The sequence below is a fragment of the Schistocerca piceifrons genome, chromosome 7 (assembly GCF_021461385.2).
Source record: "Schistocerca piceifrons isolate TAMUIC-IGC-003096 chromosome 7, iqSchPice1.1, whole genome shotgun sequence".
In the NCBI taxonomy this organism is placed as follows: Eukaryota; Metazoa; Arthropoda; class Insecta; order Orthoptera; family Acrididae; genus Schistocerca; species Schistocerca piceifrons.
In genome coordinates this window covers 12,830,628-12,843,638 of record NC_060144.1, presented here as the reverse complement: position 1 = coordinate 12,843,638, position 13,011 = coordinate 12,830,628, and the positions used below count along the sequence as shown (strand labels likewise).

The 13,011-nt window shown below is 45.2% G+C and overlaps 1 protein-coding gene across 1 annotated transcript in view; it reads right to left on the bottom strand.

The window, feature by feature from the left end:
* Window positions 1–9,875: 9,875 nt before the first annotated feature.
* LOC124805022 (splicing factor, arginine/serine-rich 19-like) overlaps window positions 9,876–13,011 on the bottom strand; it is a 189,173-nt gene continuing 186,037 nt past the window's right edge. Inside the window, exon 2 of the mRNA XM_047265433.1 lies at window positions 9,876–10,096. Within this exon, the coding sequence (XP_047121389.1) occupies window positions 9,876–10,096 (221 nt within the window). The remainder of the gene's footprint in view (window positions 10,097–13,011) is intronic.

Genomic DNA, 13,011 nt, shown 5'->3' with positions numbered 1-13,011 from the left:
TCTATGTCCAAGAAGAGGACACAACAAAACACACACACACACACACACACACACACACACACACAGACACACACACACACAGAGAGAGAGAGAGAGAGAGAGAGAGAGAGAGAGAGAGAGAGAGAGAGAGAGAAATAGCAGACGCTTCTACAATCATAAAAGCATCACAAAAGACGATGGCATCTCAAAACATGACAACAAAGTAGACGAGGCATAAGTGGTTCTACATGAAAACAAAAATACATTTAGTGCTAGTGAAGTGCAATACACTGAAATCAAACATTAGAAATGGAGTGGGAAAAGAGAAAAAAATAGGAATAATAACTGAATAGCAGTAATTTAAAAGATAAGAACTATTTATGATCATGGCAAACAAACTTGTAAGAAAACCTACGTTGTTACTATGAACACTGGAGATTCTTTGAAACACGGACGTTCTAAATAAGACTTTTATTATAGTCGCAAACGACGGCATATAACCTATATTACTTGCTGGACACACACTCAAGCGTCAAAGAAACTGGTATAGGCACGCGTATTTACATACACAGACATGTAAACAGGCAGAATACGGCGCTGCAGTCGGCAACGCCTATATAAAACAAGTGTCTGGCTCACTCGTTAGATCGGTTACTACTGCTACAATGGCAGATTATCAAGAGTTAAGTGAGTTTGAACGTGGTGTTACAGTCGATGAACGAGCGATGGGACACAGCGTCTCCGAGGTAGCGATGAAGCGGGGATATTCCCGCACGACCCTTTCACGAATGTATGGTAAATATCAGGAATCCGGTAAACCATCAAATCTCCGACATTGCTGCGGCCGGAAAAACATCCTGCAAGAACGGTACCAACGACGACTAAAGAGAATGGTTCAACGTGACAGAAGTGCAGCCCTTCCGCAAACTGCTGCACATTTCAGTGCTGGGCTATCAAGAAGTGTCAGCGTCCAAACCATTCAACGTAGGTATGAGCTTTCGGAGCCGAAGGCCCACTCCTGTACCCTTGATGACTGCGCGACACAAAACTTTACGCCTCGCCTGGGCCCATCAACACCGACAATGGACTGTTGATCACTGGAAACATGTTTCCTGGTCGGACGAGTCTCGTTTCAAATTGTATCGAGTGGATGGACGTGTACGGGTATGGAGACAACCTCTTGAATACATTGACCCTGCATGTCAGCAGGGGACTGTTCAAGCTCTGTTGGAGGCTCTGTAATGATGTGGGGCGTGTGGCAGTTGGAGTTACAGGAGACCCCTGATAGACCTAGATACGACTCTGACAGGTTACACGTACGTAACCATCCTGTCTGATCACCTACGTCCATTCATATCCATTGTGCATTCCGACAGAGTTGTGCAATTCCAGCAGGACAATGCGACATCCCACAGGTCCAGAACTGCTACGGAGCGTCTCCAGGAACACTCTTCCGAGTTTAAACACTTCCGCTGGCCACCAAAGACCCCAAACATAAACATTATTGAGCATTTCTGGGATGGCTTGAAAGGTGCTTTTCAGAGGAGACCTCCACCCCCTGGTACTCTTACGGATTTATGGACAGCCCTGCAGGATTCATGGTGTCATTTCCCTCCAGCACAACTTCAGACATTAGTCGAGTCCACGCCACGTCGTGTTGCAGCACTTTTACGTGCTCGCGGGAGCCCTGCACGATATGAGGCAGGTGTACCAGTTCCTTTGGCTTCAGTGTATATACACGCACCTTCTTACTAATACGTTACCCGCTGCTCTACCGAGGGAGACGACTGGGTAGGTGGCGGTGCATGTGGATCTAACGCGGTTTCTCGTGTTCCATAAAGAATGAAAAGCACGTTTCAAACCATCCCAGAAATGCTCAATAACGTTTATGTTTGGGGTGTTTGGTGGCCAGCGGAAGTGTTTAAACTCGGAAGAGAGTTCCTGGAGACACTCCGTAGCAGTTCTGTCTGCTGAATAATTAGGAAGAAACAGCGTCAGACACACCGGCGTGGAAGTTTACCGCAGTCAATATCGCTGTGGATATATAAGCATCCGCGCAGTCCTCTAATTGTATACAAGAGCGCTCTGTGTTCTTACTCTAATTTGCCTGAGATCCCCATTCGAGTACGACGAGCACTGCAGTTTGCAGAAGAATAAGTGCTGACTGAAGTGTCGCAAGAAATGTGACGGTACTACCATAGTTGGGATACTATAGCATGTATTGTTGTTTTGTTACATCACATTATTTGTTTAATTTTTTCATCAAAAAACCTATTATTGTCTTGAAAGGAGAAACACATGAAATTAAGGTGAATGGAATTCCCATTCACTGGATAAGATTTGCTGGCAATATTTTCTTAGAAAAATATATGCATGCAGAATATACTCCGTAAATTTTCAGCGTCTACAAAAAATTTGGTCTTAAAATTAATATTTAAGAAATCAGAATTTTATAGTAAGCAACTCGCAAACCAGAGCGACACTTGACATCAACACTGAAACATATATAATAGAATAAGTTGATTAGGCACATTCATCACAGAATATAAGAGAAGCAGAAGGAAAATCGGAGAAGAACTGCAATATCTAAATGAGAGAAGTCAACCACTAATAAACTAGTCGTTAATAAAGAAAAAAAAAATTTCTCATCACGCTCATCTGAACTGTGTTCCTGGATGGCTGTGAAAGCTAGCCGCAGGCAGACAGAAAGCATTTGGAAGCGATGGAAATGTGCCAGAAGGTAGGAGACGAGGTACTGGCAGAAGTAAAGCTGTGAGTACCGGGCGTGAGTCGTGCTTCGGTAGCTCAGTTGGTAGAGCACTTGCCCGCGAAAGGCAAAGGTCCCGAGTTCGAGTCTCGGTCGGGCACACAGTTTTAATCTGCCAGGAAGTTTCGATGGAAATGTGGTTTTGGAGAAAGCTAGGTGTTCTATAACAGATTACTGAGCAGAGAAACCATATAGGATCTATCTAAAAAAAGGAAATTGTTTGGAGATTTATTTTGATGCAATGACTTCTAAACAACATATTAGAAGAAAATATTTGGAAGAGTAAATTAAGGAATGGCGGAGAGAGAAAAAAAGTGAAGCGTAGCTGACGGAAACGAAATGTCAAAACTATCAGTAAATGAAGAAGACAGTATAGTACAAAGACGAGTGGCTGCAGCGAGAAAGCAATGCCGCTGAAGGTAACAAGTGATTCCGTGGTTTTTTTAAAGAATCGAACTCCTACGCATGAAACACCTTAAGCATTCTTATTACTTTACAAATTAAGTAATATGTTAAATATTTGATGTAAAGCATGCAAGCGAGAAAAGTTTACACAAGCTTTGGAATTAGTTTTAAAGAATGCTGTGGAAATCTGCGTTTCGTTTCGAGCGAAAGCTAATTTACCACGCGTTTCAATGTTTATGACGACGTAACTCCTGAATTACATGTTGTACAATTACACAGTTTCAGTGGTATTTGTGGATGCTGTCTGGTGCCTGTGTTGCGAACAGAGTTGGTAGTAAAGAAGTAATAAATTAACACACCATACCTGATGCAACAGTTTTACTGCACGAGCATCGAAAATGTTGTGTGCGATAAACCTTTTTTCCTTTAATCATTTTGTGTGGGGATGTCAGCGAGAACAAGATTTGTAAAAGTTTGAAATTATATGTAAAGTTTGTTGGAAGTCACCAGGTGCTGTGATAATCAAATACTGGATGAGTATAGTCTGCGTATTTGCCCTCTGAATATAAGGGACGAACAAAATGTTTCCGTTGGAAGTCGGTAGAGTCCAGAATCGATATGGCAGCCAGGCAAGACCGCCGTGAGCACTGAGACAATCATCCAACCGGCACACAGGTTGAAGGAACACAGTGCCCTGCTGCGTGAAGTAGCCGTAGCTGCCTGCTGCGGCATCCAGCACGAATCACCTACCCTTCGAGGCATTTTTTTAAGGGAGCGAAGGCGTGATAACCACACAGGGAGGGATCAGGACTACAGGGCGGCTGCTCGAATGTCTCACACTGGAGTTGGCGGAGCTTCTGCTGCGTTACATCGTTCGCGATATGGGGACATGCGCTATCACGAAATAGCAGCACTCCTTGGCGCAGCCGGCCGGTGTGGCCGGGCGGTTCTAGGCGCTTCAGTCTGGAACCGCGCGACCGCTACGGTCGCAGGTTCGAATCCTGCCTCGGGCATGGATGTGTGTGATGTCCTTAGGTTAGTTAGGTTTAAGTAGTTCTAAGTTCTAGCGGACTGATAACCTCAGAAGTTAAGTCCCATAGTGCTCAGAGCCATTTGAACCATCCTTGGCGCACCATTCCACAACGGTGGTTTTCGACGAACATGGTACCCCGTAGACATTTTCCATCCTCCTACAATTGTCTATCGGTGTTTGTCCTTCAGCAGCCACGAAAAGAATGACAGCACTGTCTTCCTACTTAGACGCATTTGCTACTTACGTCGCTACAGTTCACGCTTCCGCATTTACTGCACGCACTTCGGGAAGACACGAATGCCACACTAATTGCTTTCGTACATGTCGGTTCTGATATATCCGCATTGCGCTGCGTTGCATATGCGCTGCAGCAACGTCCAGAAACGGAAACATTCTGATCGCCTCTTACACAGGGTGTCCCACCTAACACTGCCCTCGCGTATATTTCTGAAACGAAACCGAATGTGAAAAATGCGATTGGCCAGGTATGGACCCGATTACACAATGAGTTGGAATCCACAATCAAATGGTTCAAATGGCTCTGAGCACTATGGGACTTCACATCCATGCTCATCAGTCCCCTAGAACTTACAACTACTTAAACCTAACTAACCTAAAGACAGCACACAACACCCAGCTATCACGAGGCAGAGAAAATCCCTGACCCCGCCGGGAATCGAACCCGGGAACCCGGGCGTGGGAAGCGAGAACGCTACCGCAAGACCACGAGATGCGGGCAATCCACAATCCTTAGAACTAAACAAATATCACATTCAACACAAAGTAACGTTTTATTAAATGGCACATGTATGTTTTCTATAGAAATGAAAACTGGAGCTATAGTTGGTGACGGCAAACTTGTTTTCACTGTTCTAAACCTCATACCTCCTGCAATATGTAGACATTAACATATGCCATTTAAGAAAAACGTAACTTTGTGTTGAAAGTGTTATTTGTTTACTTTTAAGGCTAGGTCGATTGCATTTTTCACATATTATTTCGTGTCGGAAATGTATGAGGTGGCAGAGTTGGGTGGGACGCCATGCATATACGTGTACACAGTTTACAATTGAAATTTTGTTTTATTATGGTAACATAGGCTTATAGATCTTAATGCTAGTATTATGACAGCATTTTAATTTTTTATTTTATGCGAAATACTGAAAATCAAATTCTTGTTGCCCCTGGAGCCGTTGGAACTATGGACCGCGTAGCGGTTTAGTAATACAGGTGATGATAAAAATCAAAATGTGAAATCTCAACGATTTAAGTATTAGTCACCTCCATCCCCCTCCCCTAAAATTGCAGACTGTTGGTCGTGGAGAACTGCAGGCGGTGTAGAAGTGGTAGGAGAAGGTCAAGTGACTCTCCGCTGCTGACGTAAGACACGGCAGGTAAGTGGTGCGATGTGTAGGTGCAGCCGGTTGTACGGAATCAGCGCAGTAAAATGGGTCGACGTAAACAAGTGAAAAAAATCATTGAAAGGAGCTATAGTGCTTGGTGTGCCCATGAAATAAAAAATTAAAATGGCTCTGAGCACTATGGGACTTAATATCTGAGGTCATCAGTCCCCTATAACTTAGAACTACTTAAACCTAACTAACCTAAAGACATCACACATCCGTGCCCGAGGGAGGATTCGAACCTGCGACCGTAGCAGTCGCGCGGTTCCAGACTGAAACGCCTAGAACCGCTCGGTCACAACGGCCGGCGGTCGTGTGAAGATACCATCCGGAAAAATAGGAAATTTGTGGTAAGATCTTATGGGACCAAACTGCTGAGGTCTTCGGCCCCTAAGCTTACACACTATTTAATCTAACTTAAACTAACTTACGCTAAGGACGACACACACATCCATGCCCGAGGGAGGACCCGAACCTCCGACGGGGAGAGCCGCGCGAACCGTGACAAGGCGCCCCAGACGGCGCGGCTCACCTACCGGAGCCGAGTGTCGCGCCTTGCCGATCTGTTTCAAACGAGAAAGAAATTGCTGCTGTCACTGAAGCAGATCGATGTCGACCAGTTTCCGAGTGAACACGGCTATAGTAATGTCCATGCAAGAGTCATTTTGGTGTAGGGAACCTCGCAAAAAGCCAGTATTCACAGCGGCACTTGAAGATACTTGTCTCGAGTGGGTCAAACATCGCGTGAAATGGACAGCAACTGACTGGAGGCCTGTAGTGTGGTCCGGCGAGTCGCGATTTCGCCTCTTCTCAGATGATGCAAGCCGTGGAGTACACCGATGGCAGACTGAGGGATGCAGTTCCGTCTGCACGTGCGTCTGTGATGTTTTGGGCGTGTTTTAAGGACAACAAATGGGCCTAGTCATTCGGCTTACTGTGAAAATCTATCAGGACGCTTACTTCAACTTTCTCTGTGAGGAAGCGTTGCCCTTTCTCCAGCATATTCGTGATGACTGTGCTGCGAACACTTCTTTCTTCCAGGACGATGACAGCTTAAAAGACGCCTACTGTTTCTTAACCAATCAAAACGTCTAAAAATCGGTAGTTGATATTTTGGTGGGACGATTTTTTCCCTGTGACGGAGACTTCTGTAGCCACGAGCTAGATACTGAATAGATACCGTGCTTAACACTCTCTGCCTTTCCCTGAGAGCCATTTGGTCAGAAGTCCAAGAAATATTAATTAGATTTAGTCCTGAGTCCTATCACAAAGAAAATGTGCAACAGAAATCTAAGCACCGGACAGTATATCGGCCGATCAAGGATTGAACTTTATTAAACGCTTTGTAGTAAGCGCATTAGGTTAGTGGTCACAAGAGCATGGATGGCGTGCTGGTATTCACTATGGCGAAAAGTTTAACGACCAAATTGATGTTAACAGGACATTTATTCACAAAAACGGGAGTGTTTTTGAGAACATCGCTGAACATGTAAAACGTATATAATCGTAACGTTATGGTTCAGTACGAGACACCTGCATTAATCAACACTGTTGAGCGAGTGTTAGCCTGGGTGAGGGACGCAAGACAGACGCAACGACTCAAACATCCTCAGAATAACCAAAGACAGTATTCAGTATTTTTAGCAAAAGTGGAGTCGTCATAACTGGCTTGTGCCTTGCAGCGGAAATATTCCGAAATTTAGTCGGAAACACAATGCATGAAGTGAATAGTGACAGAGTAAAGAGTAAATACTGCACTATCTCAATGTAATCAAATCAAAACTATCACTGGCGAGACCGCCATAACACTTCTGACAAATAACTGTAAGATTATACGATGTGCCTAACTCGAAAAATCTGAGCCAATTCCCATCGAAATTCCCTGTCTAAGAGCGCACAGGAGTAGCACATCCTACTCGTTACAAAGCAGCTATGCGACTCTTCCACGATCTGCCAGCTCTGCCCAACATCCAAGCTGCCTCGACTTCGTGCACATAGACCGAACAAACTTGGAGGCGGCGAAATGACCAGTTGACAAGACGATTTTTTTTCCCCACTGACAGACGCCGCCTCTAATTAGGAGACAGTAGAGACGATGCCTGTTCCAAAATTTTCAAACGGTTCAACGTCTGTTATTTACACAAACGCGTCCCTCGCGTGACAGTCTGAAAGAGCCAATAACGAGGGCACCCGTTACGAAAACCCATGCAGATAAAGATTCACCTGAGTGTCGCCTCAAGCCAGCTTTCAAAGTTATACTCAACTACTGTTCTGAGTGCTCTGCTGAAGCAAGAAAATACCACGTGCATTCAGTCCAGCGATCGTCCGTGGTTAGGACAGGTGGTTACAGCTACACAGTATGCCGAATATCAAACGTAATGAACATGACATTAAAACAAACTCAGTTTCGGTTCCCAGCGTGATCTTCGTCCCTGGCGTCGAAAAAAAAATGAGAAGTCACAGGCAGGGAAAGATACACTCTGCAGAACTTAGTAAAACGACGAAATTGTATGAAAGATGGATTGAGTGAAAGATTTCAAACTGAGTTGACAGAGCCACGCGCATACGTTCCTGGTTTGGCGAACACTAAAGCACCCTATCGCACTTCGAATTTCCGTCTAATCTACTCGGTCTTAATCCTATAGAAAATGTATGTATTTGGAACGGTGGATAAAACGTAGCAACATCCCCGCAATTTTGAAGCTCTACGCGAGGTAAACTTCAGTCAGTAGCTTCATCTGAATGCGGCATATGTGAAGAAACTTGCGGGCCGTCTAAGTCACCGAACTGAGGCGATTATGGAGACTGGACGAATTGATACACTGTTTATGGGTCACGTCTCCTGCGGTGGCGGGTGTGTGTGTGTGTGTGTGTGTGTGTGTGTGTGTGTGTGTGTGTGTGTGTGTAAGGCTTTGCCTGGTGTACTCACAAGGGGAAGGCCTCAGACACGGCCAACCGATTCGGTTCAGATTTGACAGGTCGCTTGTGTACAACCTAAAACGAAAGAATCTAAGATATTTTGGGTCAACACCCCCGCGTGTTTGAGAAAATCACCCCTAAAGGTTATGACGAGCGATCGACTCAAAATTGGCGGTATCGATAGATAATTGTAAATAGAGCATTTTTCATTATCAGGTATGGGGTCCGAAAACGCATACTTTTCCAGAAATAGAGGTAAGAAACTTTTACAACTGCCGCTTCTGTACCCACATGGTCAACGCTTTTCGCCGACAGCACCGATAGCGCAACGGCCAAGGTAACTGGCTGCAACGTAGTGGATGTTATTCTTTTGGTTTGTATTTTTCCATATCTCAATTGATAGGGATAGGACGGTTAATAAGGTAAGTAAATCAACAAGGAATGGTAATAATAAGGTGGGCAAATAAATTTCTCAAACCTCTTGGGATAGTAAACAACTAAAATGTTACGCCAGGTCACTTTACAATGGCTCTTCCAGTCACTGTTACGTGTCCTCACGTTTCTTCGAGCAACTAGATGGATGGTACTTGTCATATAAACATTCCAAACAAATATACTCACGGCACCAAGAGCATCTAATGAATGCAATCTTTCGACAGCTACACTGTTCCTTCTCTATGATATGACGAAGAGGCAACCGGGACATCATAACTCTCCCCGCGTGCATTCTATCCCGTGCCTCGCTGTAAACAAGCGTCGCACGGTTGGCTATCCGTGATCCCTCCTGAGGAAGTCGCAGCACTTTTACTCGAAGTTCTTTTCATGTGACAAGACTTAAAAGTTTGATACTTTACTAACTCACGGCGTTTGGGAAATTAGTTTGCCTACCTTATTATCATCATTCCTTATCGATTTACTTATTTTATTAACCCTCCTATTCCTATCAATTGAGATATGGAAAAATACAAACGAAAACAATAACAGCCGCTAGCTTTCTTCAGGATTCGAACCCGGGTTTTCCGATTCCCAGCCAGTTACCTTCGCCGCTGCGCTATCGTCGCTGGCGACGACAGGCGTTAACCATGTGGTTACAGAAGCGGCAGTCGTAAAAGTTTCTTAGCTCGATTTCGAACCCTATACCTGATGATTAAAAGTGCTCTATTTACAATTATCTCGCCAATTTTGAGTCGATCGCTCGTCGTAACCTTTAGGGGTGATTTTCTCAAAAACGCGGGGGTGTTGACCCAAAATATCTTAGATTCCTTCGTTTTAGGTTGTACACAAGCGACCTGCCAAATCTGAGCCGAATCGGTCGGCCGCCTCTGAAGCCCTCCCCTTGTTAGTTGCTCGGACAGTTTTCATAGCGGCTCTAGACGGCCGTCGGCAGCCGGCAGGCAGCAGGCAGCAGGCAGCAGGGAGGGCGCGCCTGCGCCCTATTGAGCGACAGGGCGCGCGTGGCAGTGGTCTGGCACGGCTCCCGCCGCGGCCGGCCGGCGACGCGTGCTGCCGCCCCGCCAAGTGAGCGAGCACTCCCTGCCGTCTGCCGCCCGCCCTGCACGTCTTCCACTCCACCACAGCCTCTCCACTTCCCTGCGATAATCGCTGAGCGCTTCGGCGCCTGCTTTCCCACACATTTCACCTACTGCCTCCGTGGCTGGTCGAGAGTCTGTCCCGGAGGCTGCACTGACGCGTTCGTAGAATTACCCCGGCGAACACGTTGAACACGGAGCCGCTGAGTGTGCAGAGCACCTCCTTGTAGTGAATCCTCAGCTGTCGTCAGTCAGGTCACTGCAACATTTGTACACTTCATTTCCTTCTTCGCGCCCTTGTAGAAGAAGCGCTCATTGGCCGTAACAAAAATTTCTAGCTGAATGGCTACTAGCTGGCGTGTGGGTTCTGATGCAGTCGTTTTAAGATAATAACCGGACACCATTTGAATGACATTTATTGGAAGAAGCCAAATGTACTGTCGTCGCTAAACTGTCCATAGAACAACTGTTTCATTTCTGTTAGAAATACCATATTAAGGCACACATGACGTGGCATTAACCAGAGCTCCCACTGCACAGTAAAAACATATTACTGACACTGAATTACCACAAGTTGTACACCATATTACCTCTACGAGACACCATCGCTGAATATCTTGCACTGCACTAAATTTCAGTAATATTATTCTTACCATTCGTCATATCTTCGGCAGTGTTCCTAGTGGCATAACACTGCCAATTTTTCGTGAAACAGCGGTTTGCTAAAATGATTCTGCGCTTGCTATAATCACTATAATCTTGCCTTTGCGGGAGAGACGCAGGGGGCTGAAGAACGTTTCTAGATTCCTCGCTCAAAGATGGTTCCTAACATAAAACGTGTCGCCTGGTCGTACACAACACGCAGACCGGGGGAGGGTAGCACTGAGTCGCGGGAGACACTCACCACGTGTTCCGTGGCACCTGCAGCATTAGTGCAAGGCATCGTAACAGCAGTGGAGTACGCAAACGCTACTGTGGAGTACGTAACGTTACTGCGGACCATCTGCACCACTATGCCTGTTCATGGTTTATGGTTCTAACGTGTCCCAGGGACAGCAAAACTTTGATTTTCAACATTAGCACAATTATTGACCGAATTTAAAAATCTGTGAATCTGCTAATCGAGAACTATATTATTACGTTAAAGGTAAAGCATAACGAGACAACTGATCCACATAGAAACTGTATATGCTTTGAGGCGGGGACGTAACTTATCGCGCGCAGATAACCATATTGTTATTAGAGGATGCTAGACTTGCTAACCTCCAACTACCTTTACACATCATATCAAACATTTACAGAACTTTTTCTGACTGAGACCTTCATCATCCCACAAAATGATTAAAGGAAAAATGTTTATCAATTACAACATTTCCGCTGTTCGTGGTGTAACATTGCCGTATCAGGAATGACATGTTACTTTATTAGTTCTTTACTACGGACTCTATTCAAACACATTTTGCAAACATTGTCCTTTAATTAACACTGGATGTAGCTGCAAAATTTTATAACTGTACGACACATAGTTCAGGAGATATAACGTCACAGACATACAGAAGTGTACTGATCCCCGTTTGGAAAAGTGAGGCAGTTATTCTGCGTCTCATGGATTCGAAAAAGTATTTTGCAGTTTAGTAATATCACGATGACAAAAATCGGAATATCTAACTTCGAGGAACGAAATAGTAGTCAGCCCCTCAATACCTATCTTTCAGAAGGAATATGGAAACATGTGTCTACGCACAAATACCCCAACTCGCGTAAAATGCAGACCGGCGGTATGAAGACTAGAAGGTAAGTCACATGTATGCAATTAGGTTTAGATCAGGTTTTCAATCTTATGCCTTGTAATACGACTGCGAGTGGTGTATCATTCCTTCCTTGTAGACACGTTGGACAGTTCGCATCCTGGGCAACTTCACTCACAGAGTTGTCATGAGCTCGGCTAAGCACGATACCTCCTCTCTACGATTCGGTCACGAATCCACTTCACTGCACCGATTCCATACAATCGACTGACAGACACACACACACACACACACACACACACACACACACACACACACAGCTTCACTGCCACGTCTACGGCGCAAGTTTACTTGGTTTCCTCTTCTAAGCCGTCTGCAATGCTCCAGAGCTAGAGAGCAGTTTAACGCCTTCCAGCAGGATAACAGCGTCACAAGGTCACAACCGTACAGCAATAGTTTGGGAGCGTGATAGTGAACTCGCGTTGCTGCCTCGGCCACCAGACTGTCCTGAACTGAACCCGATGGAAAACATGTGAGGCGCCTCAGGCGGCAGCTCCGTGCCCAAAAACCACTGGCCCGAAATTTACTGGAGCTTCGTGATCTCTGTGCAGACGTCTGGTGCCACATTCCCCCGAAAATGTACCCAGGACTTACACTATTCATGTCACACAGAGTCGCTACTGTATTGGACTCCAAAGATGGATCAGCACGCCATTAAGCCGATAATCATAATGTTTTGACTCATCAGTGACTGAAATAGCTCGTTGAAATATAAATAATTACAGTTGTGTAACCATATACTTCAGTTTATTTAATATCTGAAAGCGCCGGCCGCAGTGGCCGAGCGGTTCTAGGCGCTACAGTCTGGAACCGCGCGACCGCTACGGTCGTGGGTTCGAATCCTGCCTCGGGCATGGATGTGTGTGATGTCCTTAGGTTAGTTAGGTTTAAGTAGTTTTAAGTTCTAGGGGACTGATAACATCTGCAGTTAAGTCCCACAGTGCTCAGAGCCATTTAATATCTGAAAGCTATTCACCACAATATAGACAAAATACTGATTGAAATGTCTCACACATTCATTGTCTTCTTGTTGTGCGATTGAGCGTGGCTATACTGTTGCACTTTTTCGTATGTATCGATCAAAGTGCCACCCATCGTCTCTCGAACACAAGTGAAGTTCCCTTTGAGGCCGCTCCTTTTGCTTAGTAAGGTGTCGAAAGCACATTCA